We start from the raw sequence: 27,787 nt of genomic DNA, 5'->3' as shown, positions 1-27,787 counted from the left end.
CCATGGGAACTGATCTCTTTTGTCTGGAGCTCAGGTGTATTTCAGGGAGATCTCCTGGCCCCACATGGAGGTTGGAAACCCCAACTAAAAGTCATTTTAAAGTTATTTATATACATAAGGGATTTAAATAATGTTTAGATCCAACTATACTGGGAAATAAGTGCAAAAAGAAAGAGGCTGTCCTCAAAATCACTAACATTAGAGTAGTCCTATTAAGTGCAATATCTCTAATATAATTTGTTTGAACAAGGACATATTTTCCCTCACATCACAAAAGGGTTTTCTTTGCTTTTAATCTTTTGCCTGTGAAATCTGCATATCTGGTATATGAGTGGGACATACACAGGAAGAATGAACAAACAAACAATTGACTTGCTTTCAGTTTCTTGATGGGTTTTTGGGCAGGACGAAGAGGAAAAGAACAACTATTCGCCCTGTTATAAACGTACTAAAGTAATGCTCTGATGTTCAAATTTAGGCGATCAGAAGCAGTGGAATCTTAATTACTTATATGACCAAAATGTTCAAGTTCCTTTAAAGATATTATTTGGTAGATAGGCTCATGGGAGAGGCTTTTGATTTTATAAAATATTGTATATTGTTGCTTCAATGGTAGTCAGTGTGCAATGGCAGAAATGCCTCTCTTTAAGCTAACTGATACATGTGGACGAGGCAAGGTCCCTATCTAATCCCTATTTGCTGAAGAAATCATCCTGAGGTTGGAAGATGCATGGGGATCTAACTAGCCCTGTGACCAACTTCAGAGGGGCCAATTAGCATGTCCTGTTTTTTATGTTTGACATTTGCTGAGTTTTTAGTCAGCCCAGACTGAGTGCTTGTATGTGATAAAGCGTGTATTTTGCTCCACTGTGTGCCCAGATCATGAATTTCTAGATTATTTACAAATGCTTTTGGAAGGTTTGGCTAAGATTCGGTGAGCTGTAACCTTCGCCTTAGTTATTTTCAGATTTTATAACTGTTCAGAATTCATATGGACCTTCTCTAAAACCGGTCTGTGTTCCCAAGCCTCAGTAACCAGCCAAATATTTTGCAAGAAAACTGCACATTCTTCACATCATTGAAATGGAGCCATTATTTGTGTGGGAGCAAGTGGGTTGGCACTGAATCCTTGACATTAAACCCATACTCTCTAGTTGTTGTGCAGAAGAACGTAGAATGATCGTATTCATTTTTTTTTTCATGAGTAAGTCCCATTGAGCTCAATGCAAGTTACAGTAAGTGTGCAAATGATTGAAAGTCTTGGCCAGTTTCAATTCAAGTATTCAAGTGTAAGTCATTGGTGACTGAGCCTAGCTTGCATTAACATTGCATTGGCAAAGATTATTTTCTTGGCTCAGCATCCTGAATTTCTGCTATAGCTTTCTCGGTCATTTTATCACAATGAACAAAGGACTGTGTATCCTGATAAATGATCTGAAACTAGGGCTGCCAGGTCCCTCTTCACTACCGGCGGGAGGTTTTTGTGGCAGAGCCTGAGGAGGGAGGGGAGGGACTTCAATGCCATAGAGTCCAATTGCCAAAGCAGCCATTTTTTCCAGGTATACTGATCTCTATTGGCTGGAGATCAGTTGTAATAGCAGGAGATCTCCAGCTAGTACCTGGAGGTTGTAAGAACTAAACAGGGACAGCTCAAAAGTCAGAAATATCAAAATTGTATATTAAACATTACAACAAGTGCAAAAATTCAGAATAAACAGTGTGAGGAGCTATATACAAATATGTACAAAAGTAATTACAAGCTATTACAATTCATATAACTTCAATTAAGCACACTGGCCAAATCCAAAATGACGTGAAACAAAGTCCACTTCAAAGGGGTGAGTAGATGTCAGTTTCACTTGTAACGAGTCTTGCCGTTGCACAGGCACAAGTAAGAACAGAAAGGAAACGCTCTCCCGGATATTTCTGGCGTTTTCACAAACAAGCTTCATCAGCCTAAAAATATATATCAAGATATATGGTACCTATAGTACTAATACTAATGCATTGCTTACATCTTAGTTATAGTTATAAATATATAAATATATAAATATCGGATTCTCACCTCAAGAAAAAGTCAGAGGAAACCCGGATCTCTACCGTCCCGGTTTCTTAAGGAGGAACACAAGTTACTTAGAGGGCTAAGTTAGCTCCCCATATTCATTTATATATGATTTTGCTAATTTTTTATTTTCCGTTTTTTATATGCTCCCCCACAGAGGGGCTGCGAATCTTAATGCCTAAACTCAAAGTATAGCGTCTTGCAGATATATTTAGCATGCAGGTCATGTGATGTAGAGGTCTGCTCAGATTGTAGCGCCTTAAAGGGACCATGTCCAATAAAGAGATTTTACAGAAAACATGATAAATCTGTTTCGTTGTTTAATCCATATGGAGCCATGGTATTGAACAGATGGATAAAGCGCATCTCGTGTTGGAGAAGGATCTTTTGTACATTAACTGAATTATGAGGATGGTCTTTGAAGACCCAAAGAACAAAAAACCTTAAATCATTTTCAGTATGTTTTTGTTCAAGAAAATGGCTGGTGAGGGGGGCTTCGAGGTTCCGCAAGCATATGCGGGACCTATGCTCACTTATGCGCAGTTATTTATTTAGATTTTATTTTACAAAATGTATATCCTACCTTTCTGCCCTCACAAGGGCCACCAAGGCAACTAACAAATTAAAACATCTATAATAAAAGGGGAGATGCTCAGCTGTAGAGCATCTGCTTGGAATGCAGAAGGTCCCAGGCATTTCCAGTTAAAAGGTCAGATAGTGGGCAATGTGAAAGGCCTCCGCCTAACACCCTGCAGAGCCATTGCCAGTCTGAGTAGACAGTACTGACAATGATGGACTGATGGTCTGATTCAGTATAATGCAGCTTCATGTGTATAAAATCACATTTTAAAACCATTAAACCCACCCCTTATAAAATACAGATTAAAACAATAAAAACCAGAGCTAAAATACAAAGACATAAGAACAACAATTAAAATATCGGTCAGCAAGGAAGGATCACTGAGGCAACACCTAACAAAACAAAGAAGTTGTTGCAGCTGGCAGAAGATGGCAACAGAAGGGGACAACTGGATCTCCCTGGGGAGAGAGTTCCAGAGTTTTGGTGCCATGACTTAGAAGGCCCTTGAGACACTTGGACCATGCCCTTCAATCAGATAGGGCTCAGATTCATAAATATTCACCCATCTTGCAATACATCAAACCTTTCCACCTTGTAGACTACCTTGGATTCCTGGAAATAGCCAAGTATCTAAGGGCCTTTACTCTTGCGCATTTCAATGCCTTACCTTCAGCTCTCCTGGAAGGCAGGTATCTCCGTATTCCCTTTCATCAATGATTATGCCTATGCAAAACAGAGAAAATGGAAACAACAGGACATGTTTTGCTGCAGTGTCCTCTCTACAATCGCAGTACATTCTCCCCATATTGTCATCCTTTCCTGGGAGATCAGAAGAAGCTAAAGTTTCCCTTCTCTTAGCAGACTCCTCTCGGAAGATAACCAAATTTTGCCTCCAGTCTAGTGGGATTCGTAAAAGGCTGATTGAAAACCTTTCCCCATAAAAGATCTTTCCTCCTCTTCTTCAAATCATCCTTCCAAGGATCATCAACTTTTATTATTTTATTTTATTATTTTTAGCTAACTTTGATTTTTATTCAGAGCTGATATTGTATCGAAATAAAACTTGATTGATGGATAGAAGGCCCTCTCCAGGGTTGCCATCAGAAGGCAGGGGCACCTGAACAGGGCCTCCAAAGATGACTGTAATGGTTAGATGGGTTTGTTAAGGGAGTAGGTGATCCTTCAGATAGGTATTCCCAAACCATATAGGGCTTTAAATTTAGACATTTTGCCTATGTTTTCCTGGCATAATTGGGTAGAAGGCATCTGAAGATCATCAAGTGTAAATTTCTTTCTTAAAGTAGAATTCTCTGTACAATATGTTTTATAGTCAGTAAGCCCTTAGAGAGAAACCTTGTCACTTATGCAATATGCAGAGAGACCAAAGTGAAAAAGATGTTTCACAACCAAAGTGCTTGCACAGTTCAAGAAATATGTTAAGAAATCAACCCATGCAAGTTCAAGCAAGTGAACTAGGTTGCGTCCACATGGGGGCAATTCCTTGTTTTGTTCTCATTGGTGTTGGGAAAGAAATGGCATTTTCAGTGGCAGTGGAGCCTCCACACAGATTTCCTTCCCAATTTCCTCTAGCATACATCGTTTCCTTCCTCTCACCCCCAGAAGACTTTTTGCAGTTTTTAAAAAATTATTAGTAATTTTTTTTTACCCATTTGTGTAGTTTTACCCATTTGTGTATTTTAACTTTATCTTATTATTTGTAAGAAATTTCATTATCAGGAACCGGTTTGAGAAATTTTGGCATCCAAGATGAGTCTTCTCACCAGTTTATTCCTTTTTTAGCCAACCAAGTACAGTGACGTTGATACTGAAGAGCAGGAGTCTCCAACCTTTTTGAGACAGCGGGCACCTTTGGAATTCTGACACAGTGTCGAGGGCTCAGCCCCTCAATGGCTGTCACAAAATAGCTGTCACGGGAAACAGAAACAGACATAAATGGCTGCCACAGCTTACCCTGTTTAGGGTTGCCAGCTCCAGGCAGGGAAATACCTGGAGATTTTTGGGGCGGATTTTGAGGAGGGTGGGGTTTGGGGAGGGGAGGGACTTCAATGCCATAGAGTCCAATGGCCAAAGCAGCCATTTTCTCTCGGTGAACTGATCTCTATTAGCGGGCGATCTCCAGCTAGTACCCGGAGGCTGGCAACCCTAACCATGTTGGGGACACCTGGTGAAGAGCTTTTGTATTGTGGCTTCCAGAGTTCAATATCATTATTGCACTTAAACCATGAGGCTGGCCTGGAAACCACACTGGGCAAACACATCTAGGACTCTTTTTGATCATTTAGGGGCCCCCACCTCATCCACTTAATCGTGAAACTTAAAAGAAACAAAAGTTACAATTCTTAACATTTAAAAAGGCTCACACAAATACAAAATAAGCTCTGAGGACGCTATGTAGCTGTAACAGCCAGAGTTCACATGGTGATGGTTCCTAAGCTAAAATGATCATCACACGTCTATAAAGCAAGGAACTCTTGGGCGTCTCACTGTCTCAAATATCAGAAGTTGTTTTGCAATCGATTCCTTTATATTTTCACCAGGCAGCTCTTTTCCCCTGCTAGAACACTGATGTTGCTATATACTATGAGAGTAAATTAGAGGGGGGGGGGCTTGATTCAAAGGAGGAAAAAAACTGATTCAAAGGAGTGAAAGGAATGCAGCCTTTCTGGAACAAACAAAACAGATAATTACCAGTGCGTGAAATGTAACTTGAAACAGCTGCGTCAAGCTTCCAGTAGCACTGAAAATTGATGCTCACCCGCTGTGCTTATAAGTAGGCAAGCTAAAAGCAACTGCTTGCTTCAAGAAATATAAACTACTTCACACTTCGTTCATTAGCCTCAGGACAAATGGCACCTGAAGGCAATTGCACTTTGAAGTTATGCAGTTCTATTGCACTAATACGAAACTGCTGGCAAGTTCATGAAAAATAGGGGTTTAATTAGACCAGAATGTGTTGAATTAGAGAATAGAGATACCCTCTAGTGGTTAGAAAAACCATGTAGCAAGGATAGAATTTCCCATTCCCTCTACTCTAACATGCTTGCATGAGAAATTTTGAAGCAAATTTTAAACACTGCGTTGTCAAGTGAAAATTTAAACTAAAACGTGAAATGCTTAAAGACTTGAGGGCATCTCTTGATCATGTTGTTTTGACCGTCTTCATAATATTGTATATAACAACATAAAGCCAACATGGTGCAGTGCTTAGAGTATTGGACTAGATCTGCAAGACCCATGATTGAACCCCCACTCTGCCACAGAAGCTTGCTGGGTGACCATGGGTCAGTCACCTAAACTCAGCCTAATCTACCTCACAAAATTATGGTGAAGATAAAATAGAGAAGAACAATGTAAGCTGCTTTGGGTTCCTGCTGGAGAAAAAAGCGGGGTATAAATGAAGGAAATACATGAACACATGAAGCTGCCTTATGCTGAATCAGACCCTTTGTCCATCAAAGTCAGTATTGTCTACTCAGACCAGCAGCAGCTCTCCAGGGTCTCAGGCAGAGGTCTTTCACATCACCTACTTGCCTAGTCCTTTTAACTGGAGATACCAGGGATTGAACCTGGGAACTTTTGCATGCCAAGCAGATGTTCTACCACTGAGCCACAGCCCCTTCCTAATAAAATAATGTAATCTCATAGCTGTTAGCTATCAAATATTAGTTACCAGTGCATATTATTTGCCAATGAGGCCAGGGTTTTTTTTTTTTTAATCCCATCACCTTTCAAATACTATCAAATGTTAAATATTAACAATTCTAGAAACAGAGATGCCAGCATTCAATTTGGTGTGGAAATACCACTGTCTGACTTGGATGCTCTTCTCCATAATCTTGATGTACTGAAAATGCCTAGTAAAACTCTTTGTGGCTGCTCAGTGGGGAGGAAAGTACTCTGCATTTTCTCAAGGATACGTCTCTATTGCAACAGCAATAGGGCGAGCAGGCTGTCATGATTTGCTTTCTATTAGAAACTTATGGCCTACCAGCCAGAGCTATCTGCAAAATAGTGACTTGTAGTGTGAACCTGACCGTACCACATGGGCCACATAATGGAATAACCTGCATATACAAGTACAAATATACATCTGAATTACCACTAGTCAGGGATTCTAAAAACTTATATGCAGAAAACCTGTCTAACAGTCACAAATTACTACTCAAGAGAGAAAAGGCTGAGGCTAAGAGATGTGATTGGCTCAAGGCCAGCCCCTGAATCTATGGCACAATTATATTTTGTTTTAAAGGATAGCAATTTTTTGTCAGCATTCTTAACTGTAAAGGCCCCTTTTACAGCCAGAGCACAGTGAGATTTAGAGATACACAACTTACCTTGGCTTAAGCGCTTGTGTATAAGATTGCATTCCTAGCCCAGTTTAGTGAAAAAATTAGATCCTGTGCATGTTTACTCAAAAGCAAGTCACGGATTCCAGTGAGACTTACTCTGTATATAGGCTTGTAACCCTAGAAAGTTGAACAAAAATAAAACCAGTTATCCCAAGGCTTACCGTGTAAGTATTACTTCCAATACCACAAATTGCTAGGATCTGAGGGGTCCTTTTTTAATTGCAGCAGAACAAATCAAACTTTTATGCTCCTGTCATTGTCCAGAAATAAAGAATGGCCAGACTAGTCAATCTGAAGTGACCTCAAATACAAAAACATTTGAGAGAGCAGGGGATTAAGAGAAATGCTGTGAAGCAAGAAGCCACAATTTTTCTATTGATCTTGATGGGTAAATCCCAGTTTTCCTGTTCTGTGGTTATCCCAGCATTGAAGTCAGATACTGGGACTGAGTCAGCAAAACTCACCCCTAAAATACCACTGCACGCCAGGATCAGTGGATAAGAGCTTGAGTGACAGAGCTCATGCTTTGCATGCAGAAGATCCCAAACCCAATCCCAAAGCAAGGACCCAGCTGTTGTCTGTTGGGGAGAAGCTCAGTATAAAGCAACTTTGTATCTTCCTCAAATATGGTATAGCAAGGGTTTTCAAACAGCTCTGCAAGCTTATGGGGGAGTTCCTTAGTGAAAAGAATACCTGAAAGATAGCTTGCTGTTATTAATATTCCTTTGTACACATGCTCACAATAGCAGTAGTGAGGTCCAAGTCTGCCATTTGTGAACTCTGTATACTCTAGAACATATACAAGAATTCTGTGTGATTTGGAAGGGTTCTGGGGCAGACATGCAAAACAGAAAGTATTCTCTACTTGAAAACTATGATGCTTGAAACTACTATGATATATAGCAGCTATCAATACTGTCAAATATTAACTATCTATGTATCTAATTCCCAATTATGCCCCCAGAAAGTAAGTTCCCTCCTTGTGAGCAAAAAAACATTATGCTTCTCTTCAGAGGAATATAATGCCATAGACACCACCATCCAAAACAGCCACGGGAACTAGGGTTACCAACCCCCAGGTAGGGGCTGGAGATCACCCAGAATTACAACTGATATCCAGGTGACAAAGATCAGTTTCCCTGGAGAAAACAGCTGTTTTGGAGGGTGGACTTGTTTGCAGTATGTCCTGCTGAGATTGCTTCCCTCACAAAACCTCACCTTCCAAGGCGCCACCTCCAAATTTCCAGGAATTTCCCAACCTGGAGCTGGCAACACTAAGGACAGAAGGAAGCAGGAAAAGGTGAGAGTCTATGGGGGAAAGGGAAAGGGGAAATATTAGGGAAGGGAGAAATAGTAGGGGGAATGCCTCCCACAAGTCCTTACAGGTTCCTGCATGTTATTACATATTAAGCAAAGATGGGGACAGCTGAACTGTCATATCAAATATTCCGAAAATATGTAAGAGAATCTGGAGAATAGTCAACATACAAGCTCACAAGAAGAAAGACAATAAATAAATAAATAAATAAAAATAAGTTACACCCAAAACAAGATTTTATGGGTGAGGGCAACCTCCACCCCCCCCCACGTTCCAATTTGTTCTCTCTGGTTTTCTATTCTTGAAATAACAATCTCCTATTGAGGCATCATAGAGAGAACCCTCAACAGATCTGTAAAATGTTAAGTCTATGGGGGAAAGTTGATTATAGTTCTCAAAATAGTTTGATACACATTTCTTTAAATGCACTAAATAAAGAGCTCCTTAGGAATATCTACATTTTTGGCAAAGACAGTAAAACCATACATGTATTATAAAAGCACTTTGAAATAGTAACATGTTGTTTAGTAACAAAACAAGAAAGCCTTGGCTCATGTCCCTGTCTGGCATTCAGCACGTTTACCCTCCAATGCTACCAGCTGCTAGCAGGCCTTGCCAGTGGTAGGAAATACACACTTTGGATGGTCTATTTAGGCTTGCATACTTTCAAACACAAACGTGGAACTAATACTACATAGCTTGGCCACCAGTCCAGTATTAATATGAGAGTAAACAAAAAATATTAAGCCAGACTAATTTTTTTCCTGTTAATGCAGAACAGCTGACAGCTTGGTTATCCAAGATTTCCAAAGACAGAAAGGATTTCCATCCATACAGCATGGCTCCCCTGCCTCCTCCCTTGTGTGGCAGCCCCAAATACTCTTCCAAAGGCTGTTCATGGAAAAATTGGGAAGCTCATGAACAGCATTCTGATGCAGGGGGAGGGGTGTGTGTGTCAGAGGTCTACAGCAAGAGGAGGAAGGTCAGCAAAAATCCTCCCTTCCATCTGTGGAAATTATCCATGGGATCCCCAGCTGATTTATCTGCATATGATAATAGGTTTGTTTCCATGCAAACATTGCACAACAGATTATCAAGGGAGGTGTCAGAAAGTAAATTCTCTCCTTATGAGCAAAAACGTTATGCTTCTGCAATTCAATTCTGCATGAAAACATTATGTGAGATAAATGTTAACCCATGTCTCATTAGACATGACAATGTTGAGAACCTGGTTTGCTTGTGTACATACCTTTAATAGTAATTTTGGCTTTGGCATAATCTGCATGATTATTTGCCAATTAAAACTGCTTTGGCAATTAAAATTGGCAATTAAAGCTGCTACACAAGAAATGACCCAGGAATTCGTTGATGTGAGCCTGCTTACGTGTGTAGAGGTAATGATTATAAATGAGAAAATACAGTGTAGTTATATGGGGCAAGGTCAACTTTACAGAAGACAAGTGGGGATATTATAGCTATACCCTTTTAAACCCACTGATGTCAATAGGCTCTGAAGGATATAACTCTGTTTAGGATTGTACTGTGAGCGGAGAAATTCACACTTCCAAGAAGACCCTATTTACATTTATTTTGATGTTCCACCAAGTACAATGGATTCAGGATTGCATTTGTATAAAAAATATACATGTGAATGTATGTATAATAAAACCACCTGTTCATTAGCATTTATCAGAAACGAAACATGTTTGAAAGCTACCACATGTATTACGAAGTCCTTCAAGCATTTTCCTATGCCTGTTCGACACTGGAGTTGTTGCAATGACACTTTATCATCTGCTTTCAGTTAACTTCCTGCTGTGCCTGCTTCCCATTTCAGGGAGTGATGTTGTAAACCGCTGGGAGTGGCAGCTTGGAAGAGGAGGCCTTAATCCAACTCGAGGCTGCCCTGATCTGGATAGCCCAGGCTAGCTCGAACTCAGAAGATAAGTAGGGTCGGACATTAGTAAGTATAGTGTCAGAGCAGTCTGACACTATATGGAAAACAGCTGGAGACAGCTGAGTAGAACAGAGATCTTGCTCTGTTGCTTTTTAGGAGTCGTCCAGGCATCTGTTTGTTCTGAACCTTTAAAAGGACACTATTCCCACATTTTTTCAATATGAGACGCCCTGCCATTTAACCAACTTCCAAAATTAAAAGGTTAGTCATATTTTCTTAAAGTATCCCCCTTTGTCAAAACACAGTTCTAAGAGAAATATCCATGGAGTTCTACTTGCTACTTCATAGGCAATTAACTCCAAAAGAAATGAGGTTAATTCAAACACTTTAGAGGATATTTTGGTTGTTCTCCTTCATAGCAGCCATATGCAATCTTCCTCTTGTTCTTGAGAGCATAAAAACAGCCCTGCTGGATCAGTCCAGTGGTCCATCTAGTCCAGCATCCTATCTCACACAGTGGGCAACCACTTCCTCTGGAGGTCTAACAACAGGACATAGATACAGAAGCTGACGTTGCCTCCTGTCACTGGTGTTCAGAGGTTTACTGACTGAACGTGGAAATTCCCTTTGGTCACCATGGCTAGTAGCCAGCCAGACAGATGTATCCTCCAAGAATCTGCCTAATCCCTTTTTAAAGCTGTCTGTGCCTGTGGCCCAAATTACCTCTACTTCTCACTTGCCTTGAAAAACCTCTTGCGGGGTTTGCCATAAGTCAGACTGTGATAGCACTTTACACACACATGCCTGTGGCCATAACTACATCCTCTACCAGTGAATTCCACTTTTTAATCACTTGTTGTGTAAAGAAGTATTTCCTTTTGTCCATCCTGAATTTACTGCCCATCAGCTTCATTTGGATGCCCTCAAGTTCTAGTATTTTGGAGAAGGAGAAAAAGTAATTTGAAAACTCTCTCCACCTTATGCATAATTCTGTAAACCTTTTATCATGTTCCCCCTTAGTCATCTTTCATAACTGAAAAGTCCCAGTCTTTCCTTCAGAGGTGCTCCAGCCACCTAATCATCTTGGTTGCCCTTTTATACTTTTTCCAGCTCTGCAATGTCCTTTTCGAGATACAGTAACGAGAACTGCACACAGTATCCCAAATAAGGCTGCTCCACAGGTTTATATGGGGCATTATAATATTGGCTGTTCTATTTTCAATCCCTTTTCTAATAATCCCCAACATAGGGTTTGCCTTTCCCCCCACAGCAGAACACTTGGGTTGACACCTTCACTGAGCCATATACTATGACCCCAAGATGTTTCTCTCTCCGTCTCAAGTTCAGATGCCATTAGCATATATTTGAAGTTGGGATTTTTTTGTTCCAATGTGCATCACTTTACACTTACCACTATTTAAATTCATTTGCCACATTGTTGCCCACTCACCCAATTTGTGAAATCCTCCTGGAGCTCTGCAGTCATCGGTGGCTTTCTCCATCCTGAATAATTTGTGTCATCTGCAAACTAGGCCACTACACTGCTCACCCCTAATTCCAGATAATTTATGAACAAATTAAATAGTACCAGCCTCAATACCAATCCTTGTGGGACCTCACTGCTTACTTCCCTTTGGGGAAACTGTCCATTTATTCCTACTTTCTGATTCCTGTCCTTTAACCAATTTTTAATCCACGAGAGAACCCATCCTCTTATCCCATGACTGCTAAGTTTACTCAGGAGCTACCTAGTCAAAAGCCTTTTGAAAGTTCAAGTGTATAATGTCTACCGGGTCATCATTATCTACATACTTGTAGTTTCTCAAAGAACTCCAAAAGGTTGTTGAGGCAGGGCTCCTCTTTACAGAAGCCATGCTGATTTTATCTCCGGAAAATCAAGATCATACAGATCCTCAAATGTTGCCACCTTCACCCGTCCTCTCCTTCATAACCTCAGTGACACCACTTGCAGGCAAAGCATAAATTGTACTGCAGCACAAATATATCAGCTGAATAGCTGCCACTCTGCATTTTTGCTCATTTTCTTTACTATTACAACACAAACAGCACGACACCCTACACAAAAAGCTGACAGGAAATTTTTAAAACGGAAAACAAATAACTTCTACTTTGTCAAACACATTCTGCTGGATTCTGCACAGATTAAAATGATGTTAGCTCTGAATGTGTTTACATCTCCTTCATATTATAATGGAAGCTGCTGCTTTATTTTTCTACAAAATCTTTTTTCGTTATTTTGGATATTTATTTCCTCTTTGAATTAGAAATCCTAATTTGAACTATTACCTGAATCTTGTGAAGATGTACATTTATAATAATCAAACTAGGTTATGTTTCAATCTAACAGGGAGTACCAATTGCAATAAGGGTGTGTGTAAAAAGCAATGCAGGACGACATATTTCTGAACCATTTAGCAACAATCAGCATCTGGTCAAAAATGGGCAATTGGGCTTAAATATTTGCTGGCACCCTTCACCTGGGTGTTCAGCCAAAAAGCACAACTTAAAAAAAATAGTTTCCATATAAACACCTAAGATACAAACATACGCACCTCCATTCATACTAATTAGACAAGTACATTTTATCATTTGTTGTAGATTGCTAAAACTACTTACAGTTTTTGCTAATATGTTAGTAGTATTTATCCAGTGTAAGAGAAGAGCTGTGCTTTTGGATGATGGTTATATATCAAGCTACACAGCTACCTGTGGAGCCATGATGTGGTGTATTACCCAACAAGCAGTTTGTTGAAACCAACAATCTGTGGGCACAACGATCATAGATCTTTCCTGGATTCCTCTCTCCCCAGCAGATGCATCCGCACTGGAAAGCTGATTGCAAGGTAATCTACTTTTCCTGTTGGTGCAGTGCAACTCCAGAACAGGCAGGAATGTTGCTTTCATCCCTTTCCACCTCCACACCACAGCTCCCTGACCTGCAGGTCATTAGTCCAAGTGGGTCCTGTGATCCAAGGAATCAGCTTTTCTAGAAAAGGCTGTGGGATGGAGGGGAGCACAGGAAGGACTCGCAACCATCAGCACCTTCCACTGTTTCCTCCTCACTGAAGCGTCTGAACAGCTGATTCTGTAAACTTAGAAAATAGTAAGCTAGCTTTACCCAGTCAGTATTAGACAGTCTTACTACAGCAGAAATGTCATTATAAACTGCCTATAAACACAAACAAATCTGCAACAATGGCAAAGGTTCTGCTCATCCATTATTATCTTGCTATTTCCTTGTGCTTCCCTAAGTATTTATAAATTTAGTCATGGTGTGCACAGGGTGGATAGATCTTTCTCATGACAACAGAACTTGGGGTCATCACAGACATCAACAGGCCATATAGGCCAGACAAAATAAATTCCTTCAACTCATAATTAACTTGTGGAACTCAATGCCAGTGATAAGCCAGTAGCTTAGATGACCTTAAAGAGATTAGACAAACTCACAGAAGATAAGGGTAACAATCACTATGAGCCACGATGGTGGAATAAGTCTTGTTCAGAGGTGGTATCTCACTGAGGGCCAGCTGTGGAGGACAAAAACATCTTTCAAAGGGGGAGGGGAGAATTGGGGTGTGCTATTTTGTTGTGGTTTTAACGGAAAATATTTTGAACAGTTATTGCAAGCTGCCTTGAACTACGAGAAAAGGCAGGATATGCTTTAATAACATATGCCTGCTTCAGCCATTGTCCTGTTTGTAGGCCTTCTGGCCGTATGGTCGGTCCCTGGGAGAACCAGGATAGACTTGATCCAGCAAAGCTCTTGGATTCTTACATTCCAATCTTAAAAATGTCTTCTTGGAATATTGCTACTTCATCTAGCAAATAACAGTATGATCATGCCAAATATGTGTCTGACTGTTCTATACACTAATAAAGAGGGATCAACAAAATCGGGAGAGTAGGTGTTTGTTCAAGAGTTAATTCAGGCAACTTTTGGCAGTTTGTCCCATTACGTATAAAAACTGCAATGAATATGAAGCAGAATTGATTTTTTTGCAATGTGAGGCACAGGATAAAATTCAATTCACAAAAGTCTCAAGTGAGTTTTGGCATCCAATTGCCATTGTGTTTAGTGCATGTACCCATTTGCCTAGAGGTTTTGTAAAACATTCACAAAACAAAGATGGTGCATTACTGTATCTTAGTTTCATTTGAGGATTGTTTAGTTCAAGCTTTTCTTTTATCTTCCTTCATCTCCATGCTTTCCAGGAATCAAGATGGTGGGCAGACAAGAAAGATTTATTTAGCAAGAATGGGAAGCTGTGCTTTTTGGGGGGAGGAGGAATGAGATCGCCTGTCAAACCGAGCAAAGTACAGGGAGGAACATTCCATAGGATTACGACATGAGGCAAGGAAGGAAGGAATTGACTTGACTGAAAGCTCTCTTGGAACATGAATCAAAACTTCAGATTAACAAGATTTATAGAAGTCCAATGAAACAGAATGTACCAGGGGCTTCCATTTATCTACAGATCAGTAAAACTCTACTTCAAGGTATCTGTCTGCAATCAGTTTCTCCCATCTCCTACACTGTAACTAAAATGCATTATACATTCATTAAAGATGGTAGAGAGCACAGCAGTTCCACCCCCCTCAAATATGTAAATTACAGCATTAAAAGCCAACACTTTATTGAAGCTATTTTCTAAAAATCACGTGAGACAGTTTAAATGGTGAACTAACTGGGAAGAAAGAGATGGCACAGTGCAAAAAATCTTTTAAACAGCAAAAAAAGAACGTTTTACAAAAAAATCCAAGAGAATACATTTTCCAAACTACTGACAGTATAAGGTAACATTAACAAGAATTTTATAAAAGAATACTGCAACATACACATAAAATAGACAATGGAAGATCTTAAGCTTCAGGTGAGCTAACTAAGTTCAAAAGCTACTTTAACAGCGACTATGTATTTCAAATTTACACAGTTGCCTGATATAGGCACAATATTTTACACAGACTAGCAGTCCTCCTCCACTTAGCCATGAGTAGTATCATCTTCCACAAAGTCTTTGGCCATCTCTGCAGTGATAACATCAATATGACTGACCTGTAGTAAAAAGAAACAACATGTAATCAATAAAAATTACAGCTAAAATAACACTACATAGTATGTAGAAATTTGATATAGATGGATCATGTTTATAACAGAATACAGGTGTGAGTGATTCAGACAGTGCAGTCTACAAAGTCTCTTCTGCACAAAGCTGTGTATTAAAACTCAACGAATGTGGGAAATGGGTACAAAATCCAGCTTCCCAGGAGTCTCAACATTTTTTTCAAATCGCTTGTTTTCAAAGATGTGTGGACAAATCCTGGTGAAATCTTAAAACCAGAATGGTCTCTAAATAAGATTCCCCTGGCCAGTGCATTAAGCCTTATATACACAACCACTCCTCGCCTTGACTAAACACAAGAGAGAGAATGGGCACCGAGGCACCGAGGACGTTTCTGTGCATATGCTCCTTCCCTGTGCCCTGATCAAGGGAGGCAACATAGGGCATTTAACTCCGCTCCTGCAGAGTTGCACTGTACAAATGACAGCAACTGCAAAGAGCTGGGAGCAGGGCCAATGCACTCATGCCCGCTCTCCCTCCCTGCACATTTAGTCAACACCCAAAGGAGATGGTGTGTCCTTCATAATCCTCAATTCTACTTATTTGTAGGATAAACTTTTTTAGTGGTGGGGGGGGGGGGAGAGAGCAAAGGCCCAAGCACTTTACTACATAATAAAAAAGGCAAAAATCATGAAAATCTGTTTAACTTCCTTAATTTACAAACTTCAGCCTTCCTTCACATGCATTAAAAAAATGTAAACCAAATACAGCCCTACTGTTAACCTATCTACAGAAGTAATAACAAAAATGGAACAACCATTCAACATTTTTATATATACCTGTAGATACAGGTACCTTCTTGGTACCAGTTTCCATATCAGTTAAGCAATGCTAAAGTAAAAACCAAGCATGACTCCTCAAGCCATTTGTCTAAGGCCACCACAGCATTTAACATAAACCATTAAAATTACACACCCATATTCTAGACATAGTTTGATTGTGGCCAAGCACAACTGTCTGGAAGTCATCTTTCAGCCACAGCCCACAATAATGTTGACATTTTGAAAACGAATACCTTATTTCTGAATTTTACACCATAGAACTTATCAGCTGACTCAAGCAGTTCAGGCCTGAAAGTTGTGGTAATGAACTGAGCATGTTCTGCTAATTCCATTATCATATCTAAAAATATAACAAAGTAGTGAATGATTATTTTTGTTACAATTTGTAGCATATTTCTTTAGTACGTAGAACTTAAATGCAGCATTTAAACATTTTTAAACTTTTTAATTCAGTTTTGTTTCATATTGTTTTTTTTAATAAATCTTATATGATATTCTACCATCATATACCATATACAATTAAGTAAGCAATAAACTTCATTAAACAGAATAATTCTTACTGTGGCCATATACACTCCAAATTATATTTCAATAGGCACATTCTGTTCCAATGTAATGCAGTATGGCATAAGAATCTGAGCAGAAGAGAACTGACTGCTGTGTTGCATGCCCTGATTACACCGAGATTAGATTACTGCAATGAACTCTATGGGGGCTGCCCTTAAGAAGGGTTTGGTAACTTCAGCTGGTGCAGAACACTGCAGCCAGTAGGTTGACTGGAGTGGGTAGCAGGGACCATATCACTCCAGCCTCGGCACATCTATAATAGCTCCCAATTTCTGGGCACAATTCAAGGTCTTGACCTTGAAAGCCCTATATGGCTTGGGACCAGCATACCTGAGTCTACTCGCTACAAACCTACCCATCCGCTATAGTCACCATCCAAGGTCCTGCTTCAGGCGCCTCCTGCCTTCTGAAAACAGGCAGGTGGCAACCCAGGACTGGGCCTTCTCATTATGGCACAAAAAGCTCTGGAACTCTCTCCCCAGGAGGATTCCCTGTCCCTCCAGAGCTTAGGCAGGGGAGGGAAGGCACAAGCAGCTAAAGGAGAGACACTGGATGCTGCCACGGAGCCTTATCTCAGGGCCTTGGAGGGCAAACCAGCCATGCTGTCCTGTCACAGCGGCTAGGCTCTATTTGCTGCCTTGGAGAATTTCATCAAGACAGCTTCTTCTTCACCTCTGCTGCTTGTTTGCAAGAGGCTGAAGGAGCCCATGCTGATTTCTTTAGATGCTATGGCATTTTCTTTGGCTTTTTTCTAAACAAGGCAAGAGAACTGTAGAAGACTGCCTATGAACTGGGCAAGGAATGGTCTTGGCGGTGAGGTCAAGCACCTCATCAGGACAGTGGAACATTGGAAAAATATCTGAATATGCCATGCCCATGGAGAAAGAAGGAGACATAACCCATACAAAGATACCTTCCTACAGTGAAAAATCATGCATCTCCAAACCACCCCATAAGATTCCTTTCTGTCTGAAATTAGGCTTACCAGTGAGATATTTTTTGTTTATCTAGAACACATATAATCATATGAACCCTTACCTGAAACAGCCTTTCTGTGTTGGGCATCTAAGGCTTGATCAATTTCATCAAAGAGGTAAAAGGGAGCAGGGTCACATTTCTGAATGGCAAATATCAAAGCTAGGGCCACCAGCGACTTCTGTCCACCAGACAGCTGCTGCATCTCTCTCATTTCACCTTGTTTACCAGTAAATGAAACCTGAAGGAAATTCATCATAAAGGTTAATTACTGCATTACATTATTTGTTATTTGAAAACTAGTTATTAGCCACAAGAAAACTATGTAATGTAACATTCTTTTACCCTAATGCCAACTCCAGTGAACTGGTCTACAGATGGAACGCTGCTCTGAGAACCTGATCCTTTTTCACTCTCAGCACTGCCTTCACCTTCGTCTTGAGACTGACTGCCTTCCACGTCACCCTTCTTCATCACAAGAGTAGCTTTCCCACCAGGTACCAGCTTCTGAAATACCTCACTGAAGTTCTTGGACACCTGGAAAAATTCAATTCAGACTTTTAAAGATAAAAGTAACTTAAACATGTTTTAATACATACTTGGACAAAATACTGCCAGAAAGAGCACAATCTAGAATACACCAGATCATTTATATTAAGTATGTACATGAACAGTTGGAAGTTTAGTGTTTCAGGTGCAGCACACAAAATGCACAGTAGGGGGGCCGAACATGACCTTGACCTATTTCAATCTGGGTTCAGGCCTGGGTGTGGTACCAAGACTGCACTGGTGGGCAATTTTCATTTAAAGCTGGAAAGGGGACAATTTTCCTTATTGATACTGTTGGACCTCTCAGTGGCCTTTGACATGGCTGACCACTCCATTCTTATCCACCGGCTTGAATACGGCAATTTCACTCTTTTCTCTCTAGCCAGACACAAAGAATCTCCACAGGAGATGCAGAATCAACTGGGTGGGATTTGTCTTGTAGGGGTGCCACACAGTTCTATTATCCCACCCATGCTCTTTAATATGTATATATGAGGCCACTGAGATTGTCTGGAGTTCTGAGGTTGGGTGTCATCAATATGCAGATGACACCCAGCTCTATATTTTGCTATCCAATCCTCCAGATGCATCCATCTTGGTTCTGAACTGGTGCTCTGAGGCTGTGGTTGGGTCGCTAATGCAAAACAAACTGAAGCTGAATCCAGACAAGACAGAGGTAATGCAGGCTGCGAAGACTAATATTCTAGAGGGACTGGATCCACTTGTCCTAGATGGAGTAATGTTGGCTTTTTCAGAGCACATTAATAGCTTGGGGATGTTCATGCACCCTGCCTTGCTGTTTGAAAAAAAAAAGGTTGCCATGGTGGCTAGCAGTGCCTTCTATCAGCTGCCTGATTCACCACTCTCTCGTTACCTAGATTCGCCTGATCTGGCCATGCTGATCCATGCTTCTGTAACTTCACGGTTTGATTACTGCAACATGTTCTATGTGGGGCTGCCCTTGAATGGAAACCAGAAACTACAACTGGTCCAGAATGCAGCAGTCTGACTATTGTCAGGGGCTAGCTACCAGGATTGCACATTGACCATTTTGAAACAGCTATATTGGCTGTCAGTTCAATTCAAGGTGCTGGTTATGACCTTTAAAGCCCTTCATAACCTGAGACCCACACATATTTGAGGACTGTCTCCTTCCATGTGTCCCTGTGTTCCAACCACAGTAATCAGGCAGCCGTGAGCTATCCCACCCTTTACCGGGGCCTGTCTGGCACCAACCTGAGCGCAGGCCGTCTCCACTGTGGCTCCGGCTCTATGGAATAGGCTCCCTAAAGTGGTGAGGGAGACCCACTCCTTAGATATCTTCAGGAGAGGCTGAAAGACCTGCCTGTTTGCCAGGGCTTTTGAGGGAGTCTGAACTGGCAGGCATCCTTTAAGAGGGTGAGGCGGGAGAGATTTGGGGTTTGTCATTTTATCTTTGGTTTTAAATTGAAAATGTTTTTAACTATTATTGTAAGCCGCCTTGAATCACAAGGAAAGGAGAGCTATATTTTAACAAATAAATGTGCATATGAAAAATGCACATCTTCTTGAAACAGCGTGATTAAGTGTTGACTTCCTTCTCTGAAACTAATAGGAAATTAGCCAAGGGATACCTCTTCTGCCTTTCTGCATAGCATAAAATATAAGCTATCATTTAAACATACACACATATATGACAAACTCCTTATAGCCCAATAGGATCATATTCTGAGACATGTACCACAGCTATATTTGTGCAGCTAATTAATTTTGGTAAGATTTTGAAAAGCCCAGCTTTCCTATAAAAACAAAAAACATTTAACTGAAAATATATAAATTCTATCAAAAACAAAGCAAAGTTTGCAGTAGCAATAACAATTTTACATATGCAATTAAGATCAAAAACTCTACCTCTGTGGAGTTAAAACTATCATTAAAGGCCAAGTACTTCAAAAAGTTAATAACGTTCATGTATTATTGTGGTGGCAACAAAGTACATTTCGAGAGCTTTACAGCTATGGTTGCACAGCTTAACGTGATGGCCAAAAATGCCAATGGATCAAACCAAGAGGCAAATAAAACCCCAAATACAATCCCAAGAAGAGATGGCCTGCCATGATAGGTACAATATCATACCTGTTTGAAAGTCAGCTGGATAGCTTCATATTTTCTGAGTTCAAGGACATTCATTAACTCCATAATGGATTTGTAGCCCCTGTCCAGTTCTTCTTGACGCTTTATCAGTTTCTCTTTCTGCTCCGAAAAATTCACAAATTGATCAAGAGCTTTTTTATTGACATGACTGTACTTTTTCAGTTCTGTGTTGCATTGCTCCAGTTTGCGAAACAACTGTATGAAAGGTTAAAACAGTTGGTCAGTAACACACCTGTACCCATTACCTGTGAAAGAGAAGGTTGAACAGTGCTGTTACCTGTTTTAGGCTCAGTGTCTGATATTTTTCAAAGGCTTCCTGGGGAAGTGAGCCCAATTCCCTGATTTTCTTCATACACTCTTCTTTCTTCTTCAGAAGCATGCCCTGCCGGTTAGTCATCTTCTCAAGCTCTTTTGTGTCATGGTTAATGGCATCCATGTGGTCTTTCTCCATATTCTTCCAACGTTCCATACTTTTCTGGAGTTCTTTAATCCCTGCTTCTGTTTTATCTATTGAATTGTCCAGATCTAACACATCAAAGAAAAATGTGTAAAAAGTAGAGTTGTACGTGAACAGTTAAAAATACAATATTATTTTTAAAAATAATGTGCAGTAAAAATGGTGTTGCCCACACAATACACTATAGTCCTGTCCTCCAGTTACAGTGAATACAAGTAAAATCAATTACACTTGATTTTTTATTACATACATAATTCTCAAGTTACATTCAACGCATGTACAGCTGAACATGTTACACAGCCCACATTTATCCGGGTACTTGTTTCTGATTTCAAACACAAAGTGAATGTGCGATGGTTGTTTCTTACAAACTGGTGTACTCATGTACATGCAGGATGTACATGTATGTACTGTAACATATGAACAGGACTAATGTTGAGAGACTTTTGAAGACTATGCAGAAATCCAGATTGGTCTGGAACCTGGGAAAGAGTGTCAGATCCTAGTAGAAATTTTTTTTGGACTGCAACAAGGGAATCAACTGCAATAAGGCACTACAACGGGAGCTTATATGTTACATCTTCCTGGAAGGCTTCCTGAAAAACATGGCAAAAATGTCCAGGACTATGGCAGTAGTTCTATGTGTACTGTATATTCTCTGAAGACAAAACTGACCTTTAAATGTGCCCTGAGAAGTATACTATGCTAATTGCTCTTACGTTTCTTGAAACATTTAATTAAATGCAGGAAATAAAATGGCTATAAGTAGGCCTCTTTCTCTGATTAAAGAAGAAATGCTACCAACCATCTGATCTTGCTAAGGTATCCTTCACTCTTTTGTTGATTGCCTCAAGCTCAGACGTTGTAGCTGTAAGAACAGTGCCCCCTTCAGTCTCCCGTAGTTCATTCAGCTCCTAAAATTTCAATGCACAGAGTTAATGATATTTCGTTCCAATGAACCAAGTTATCAGAGTATAACTGTACTCTAACTCTCAGGTTGCTACCATAAAGTCCCACAGAGTGAGAGAAAAGCCGGATATAAATATTTTGAAATACATGACTAAAATTACAGATTTTATTCATAAGAAAGGAAAAAATCATTAAAAACTTTATCAAATAACACAGAAACCAACTGTTATGACTGTATTCTACAATATGGACCGAATGAAGAGTTTTTAAATGTGCATCTTCTTGAAGCGTTGATCAATATTTTTTGATTTTTCTTTTCTCTGTAAGTTTGTATTTAGTATTTTAAATAGAAGTGATATCCTAAATATTGCTCCCTCTAGCTTCATAATGAAAAGCTCACAAGCAACAAATAAACCAAGAGGGGTATGTGCATTCTTGATACACTGTGACAGGAAAAATCCAAAACCGGTTGAATGCTGACAGTTTCAGAACACTGAACAACTCATAATGCACCAGTCAATATTCATATTGTTCTTAAATTGTCAGTATTCACCAAATTGTGCCTGACAAGCAAAGAAATTCAGAAAAATGTGTTTGGAGCAGTCAACAAAAAAGGAAGGGCAGGTAGCAGACAGCAGACAGCCATCATGCCTGCATCCAGTCCCTGCTGAAAGCCCCCCTCCCGCCCTGCTTCCACCTGCCATCACCAGGAACAGCAGAGGGAAGGCAGAAAGCGGCCAGACACCTTTTCCTGTTGCGCCTGGATTCAGGTCCAGCTGACATTCCCTCTCTTTCCAGCTTCCAACTGGTGTTAGAGAGAACGCAACTTGGCACCCCCCCACAATGCTTGAGTCTAGCTCAACAGATAACATCCTCCCACAAAAGAAAATGTTAATTTTTATTTGTGATCTGATTTCTGTGAGCCACTCTGGAAGCCCATTTTTGTGTAATAAAACTACATCACACAGATAGCCAAACATGGGAACATCCACTATATCGTGGACATCATAATGCAATAACATTTCAGGATCCATGTTCAAAAGTTACTTTTTGCAGCAAACATTTTTTTTTTAAATCAATCTTACTTGTTCCACTTGGTCTAAACGCTTCCTAAGATTCTCATTGAGATACGTCTCAACTCGTGTGATGATGCCTTCAAGCTTGATCCTTTCATTCAAAAGCTGTCTGTTTTCCTAGGGGGGAAAATTGTACTAAAAAGTCATTTTTAAAATATCTGGTGGGCTAATTATTTTAAATTTAAAATGATTAGAACATGGAAGACCTGGTCTCAGTCTTGTTATTGTTATAAAAATGTGCTATACTTTGTTATATAAAATGCGATTTTAAATATTTGTTTCTTTGCACTGAACTGGATCAAAATTTAACTTAAAATAAAAGTCTTGGCAAACAAGTCTTTGAACTCTAAGCAGTCTTTTAAACATGATGTGAAAGTAATACTGTTGATCTGTCCTATCCACACTACTGATATGTTATGCAATCTAGACAGTAAAAGGCCTGTTGTTCCCTTCCAAATGGAAAAGTAACTAAATCATTCAGAATTACATTATTTTAATTCTTGTTTTACATTAGGATAGGAAGGACACAAAGGGACCAATAATCAAGAATACAAGCTAGTTTGGAAGTAACATGAATAATCAAAACATTACTGAATACTACACTTTTATTTTTAATTTTATTTTCCTTACTTGCTGAAGCTGTCGGATCTCATCATTAAGTGCATCTACTCGCTTCTGATCCTCTAAACTAAGTTGAGACAACAGGTCTGTTCCCAGTTCTGCTTTTAATGATTCACGTGTTGATTCCATAGCATGTAAACTTGCTTCCAAACTTTGTAAGCTGCGTTGCTAAAAATCAAATGTTAAATATGAGACCTTTAAAAGAAAAAGGATACCCCTCCAGTTCATTGTCATCAGTAAAAGTAGCAGCGGAACATGCTAGAAGGAGTAAACAGCAATCCATCTCAACTCTGTACTTCTTAAGGGCCTAACAATATAGGTCTTGGACCTTTGAAAATACAGAGGTGGATAAAATGGTCAACAGCCTGATGCATACCTTTTCTTGCTGACATTTCTGACAACATCTAACTCACTAGCAGTTACCCTAACTGGTGATACAGAATTCTACAGCTCAAGCTGTCCACTGTGCCAAATATTCTGAATACTCAGTACAATGCAACTAAACCAGTTACTTAACATTTTTTCAAATGTTCTCAGAGATCCCATACCTTGGGCATAAATGTTTTCTCTGACTGCTGTCTCTTTTCTTTCAGCATTTTCATCTCTGACAAGATGCTGTCTCTGGAAGCTTTGAATTTTCTTTGTTGGGTTTCAATCTGCTGCATTTGATTCATGAGCTGATCTATTTCATTATTAATCCATGCAAATGTGCTAAGGAAAAAATCTTGCTTTTGAAAAAACAATGATGGTTATGTAACAATATATTTTAGGTCTTATGTATTAGTGAGAAACTTTTTATATATTACTGTGTTGATGCAAAAACAAGTATTCCATGCCTTAAGTAGTTATAAGCAATTGTAATAGAGACTGTATTCAACTGGACTTATAAAAGCAATCCAATAATTGCTGCATTTGACACCTCTCAATAACATTAATGCTCTATAAAGTGAGGTAACTTTAAATAAGAAATATGGACAGTACATCATTTAGAAATGTTCCTTGCCATCAATGGAAATGACAGCTTTTGCAGCTGTCACTACCATATTGAAAAAGTGCTAAGTTTTGGCATTAACCCATTTGCAGTGGAATCCAATGTGTAGAAGACTCCTATGAAGCTCAATAGAGCTTTTTTTCACCTCTTTCCCTACAAACATAAGCTGTTGAGGGAAAACAGAGGCCTGTGTGTACCTTTCCCATATCCTCATCCAACCCTTCCTCTCAGCTGATTACAAACACTAGAGTACAGATTTACATTGGAAAGGAAGAAGTAGCTGGATTAGAATATGGGAGGTGCACCCAGGTTTCTCATTTACATCAACAACCAGTTGTGCTGCATGCAACCAGATGTGCAGTGGAGAGGGTAAAAACAGGACTTGCCTCAAATGGATCAAGGTCTCAAGATATTATGTTTACTCAGTGCCTTAGCACGCAACACAGTATCAGAAGACTGGTCCTGGCCCAGGTTATATAACACTGAATGTATTCATTGATGAAAATAATGGTAGTTTATTCAGCCCAGCCTCTTCCTCTTTAAAGAAAGAGGAATTCTGCCACCAATTCCAAATGAAAACACAAGCTCAGCAAAACAGGCAGCCCATTCCAGAGTGGGGAGCAAAGCTCCTTAGGAGCTGGCGAGTTGCCCCTGCGCCAGCGTAGGTGCCAGCTTATTACGAAATAAGGTGGCATCTATGCTGGCACAGGGGCAAACATGCCAGCCCCTGCTGCAAGAGCAGCCATGCCAGCAGGGCTTTCCCAGAATAGAAAGCCCACACCAGCTTGTGTGTGTGTGTGTGTGGGGGGGGGGGGCTGTTCATGCCTCTGGCCAACTTCCTAACCCCGTTCACCCTGGGAACGCCCTCTTGAGCTGCGGCAGGGCTGCACCACCTTTTTTGGTGGTGCAGCATCGCTTTGTTCAATGGGGCATTTCCTCCTTTTTAGTATTATTTAATAAAGCCCTCTTTTTTGTCTCTGCGGCGGCCGGGAAGCCTCTGAGGGGGCAGCACGGCTCTGCCACTCCCGGCTGCCATGGATCTACTACCCCCTTCAGGATTGTGCTCAAAGTCCCCTATCCAACTTTTGAGCTGCCTAAATATTTGTCTCCGCTTCCAAATACACACTGTTCTCAGCAAATACTTCCAGTCCTTCCCTTTTCTTTCCAGTATAGTAGCAGATTTTATATATTCCATTAAGAACCTACCTGCATTCATTTGTATTAATTATTCCTCATGATCTTCATAACATTGACTGTAACCAACACAAGAAGGTGTGCAAACATTCAAATTACTATCTGCTTTCATACTCTAGTCATACCTCAGTCTTCTATCTACCTTTACACACAAGACCTTTCATAGAAGCAGACAGGCCACATATTTGAAGGATATTTTCAATGTTTCTACGCAGGTTTTCATTGAGTTTTGCTTCAAGTTCTCCTAATTCTTCTTCTGCCTTTCTAACATCTTTCTGGAGTTCAAGCCGAGACTTCCTTGTGTCATAATAACCTCCGGTCAAAGCCCCACGGTGGCTGACTTGATCACCTAAGAACAAAAATTATTTTTTTGTTAAGAATAAATGCTAGCTGCTGCACACCCACACAATGTGCACGTCAGAGTAATTCACCATTATTAGCAGAGCAGTTAAGTATGTGATTACACAGAGCTTCTATACAGAATCATGAATTTAATGGTGTGTCATTAACATACAAATCTCCCCGTATAGAGGTTTTGCTTTAAAAAAAAACTATTAATGCCTCAAGAACAGCAGGTTTCTAACACTAAGACTAATCTTTTCTAAACATCAAGGCAATTATAGAGCTAGATTTTATAATATATAGACTGAACAAATTTAGGTACAGAACTGGCACAGCAGGTTATCAACTTATCAAAGCACACTGGATTACAGATGATGTGCTGAATGGCTGTCACAATAGTCGATCAAGATTCTGTTAAATATACTTTCCTCATATACACCCCTTAGCTTTCTCTTAAACATGAATACCAGATCCTGTACATCAACGTCTAACTCACTTTCCACTTGTGAATAACTTGTTCTCAAGTACTGAAAGTCAAGTTTAATTTAGGATGCTTAAGGACTGTATTGCCCCCCTCCAAAAAAAGGGTCCCTACCATATAATATACATGTTTCAGAGTAACTTGTCTAGACTTCCTATACACGCCGACATCAATAGTAATGTGGGTACAAAACTGTCTAGAGCATGTAAACAATTTACAGTGCACCCCTAAACAGTTACATTCGTTTTATTCAATTCCTTTCAATGGACTTTGATGGGTGATTTCCTAATAGTGCACTGTTAACTATGTAATGTGTGTGTGTGTGTGTAAAGTGCAGTCAAGTTGCAGACGACTTTTGGCGGCTTTCATGGCAAGAGACTAACAGGTGGTTTGCCAGTGCCTGCCTCTGCACAGCAACCCTGGTATTCCTTGGTGGTCTCCCATCCAAATACTAATCAGGGCTGACCCTGCTTAGCTTATGAGATCTGACAAGATCAAGCTAGCCTGGGCCATCCAGGTCAGGGCTAACTATGTAATACCAGTTCAATAAAGTTTGTACAACAGTTGGTAAATAAAAAGCACAGTTTGAAATGCAAGAACCAATATATGTTACACTTAGGACAACCTTCTTGCATGAAGCTCTAATATCTAGGCGAACCCAAGCAGTATTGCTTCAAGGAAAGGGTGATATCCTCCAAATTTCACCTGGATTTTTTGTGAATGGAATATAACATTCAGGTTTTTGATGTTATAGGTCTCCATAGAAAAGCTGATCTATATACTGGGTTCATATATTGGAAGTTGAATAGCCATTTCCTAAAGATGGAATTTGTAGAGGTTTTTTTCAACTTTGTAGAGGGTTTTTAAGTTCATATAATTCATAAGAAATTACTATATATTAAAGGACTAGCATGTGGAGAACAGCAAATATAAAGTTTTTCCCAAAGCATACCTTCCAACGTAATACAATCCATAGTAAAAGCTCTGGCCAGCTGGGTAGAAACTTCCATACTACGACAAATAAGAGTCTTTCCAAAAACATGTTTGAAGGCTTTATCAAATCTTGGATTATATCTTAGCTTACTGATCATAGGGATAGCATCCTGAAAGCAAAAACAGGATCAAACACTTAAGCAAAGTTGTGTCGGTGCTGCAGTTACATTCAGGTACTGGACATTAAATATATAACACAAATGGGGAAAAATGTAATAATCTAATGTGTAATGAACTAAAAAGTATAAAAAATTATTGTTCTTGAATGCAAGATGTTCACATTAGAATTCCATTACAGAAATGAAAATAAACTGGCCATAAAAATGACAGATCCATAGAACCACAA

At 39.8% G+C, this 27,787-nt stretch overlaps 1 protein-coding gene across 1 annotated transcript in view; it reads right to left on the bottom strand.

Annotated features, from left to right (window-relative positions):
- Positions 1-15,137: 15,137 nt before the first annotated feature.
- SMC3 (structural maintenance of chromosomes 3) overlaps positions 15,138-27,787 on the bottom strand; it is a 32,352-nt gene continuing 19,702 nt past the window's right edge. Inside the window, exons 18-29 of the mRNA XM_056849433.1 lie at positions 27,401-27,551; positions 25,820-25,974; positions 23,989-24,138; positions 23,450-23,608; positions 22,829-22,936; positions 21,640-21,748; positions 20,655-20,902; positions 20,360-20,572; positions 18,041-18,232; positions 17,759-17,936; positions 16,387-16,493; positions 15,138-15,304 (exon numbers count right to left, since the gene is read on the bottom strand). Of these exons, the coding sequence (XP_056705411.1) occupies positions 15,233-15,304; positions 16,387-16,493; positions 17,759-17,936; positions 18,041-18,232; positions 20,360-20,572; positions 20,655-20,902; positions 21,640-21,748; positions 22,829-22,936; positions 23,450-23,608; positions 23,989-24,138; positions 25,820-25,974; positions 27,401-27,551 (1,842 nt within the window). The 3' untranslated portion in view covers positions 15,138-15,232. The remainder of the gene's footprint in view (positions 15,305-16,386; positions 16,494-17,758; positions 17,937-18,040; positions 18,233-20,359; positions 20,573-20,654; positions 20,903-21,639; positions 21,749-22,828; positions 22,937-23,449; positions 23,609-23,988; positions 24,139-25,819; positions 25,975-27,400; positions 27,552-27,787) is intronic.

This window comes from Euleptes europaea, chromosome 5, assembly GCF_029931775.1.
Source record: "Euleptes europaea isolate rEulEur1 chromosome 5, rEulEur1.hap1, whole genome shotgun sequence".
In the NCBI taxonomy this organism is placed as follows: Eukaryota; Metazoa; Chordata; class Lepidosauria; order Squamata; family Sphaerodactylidae; genus Euleptes; species Euleptes europaea.
The sequence above is the reverse complement of the archived record's forward strand: the minus strand, read 5'-3'. Positions and strand labels throughout refer to the sequence as shown.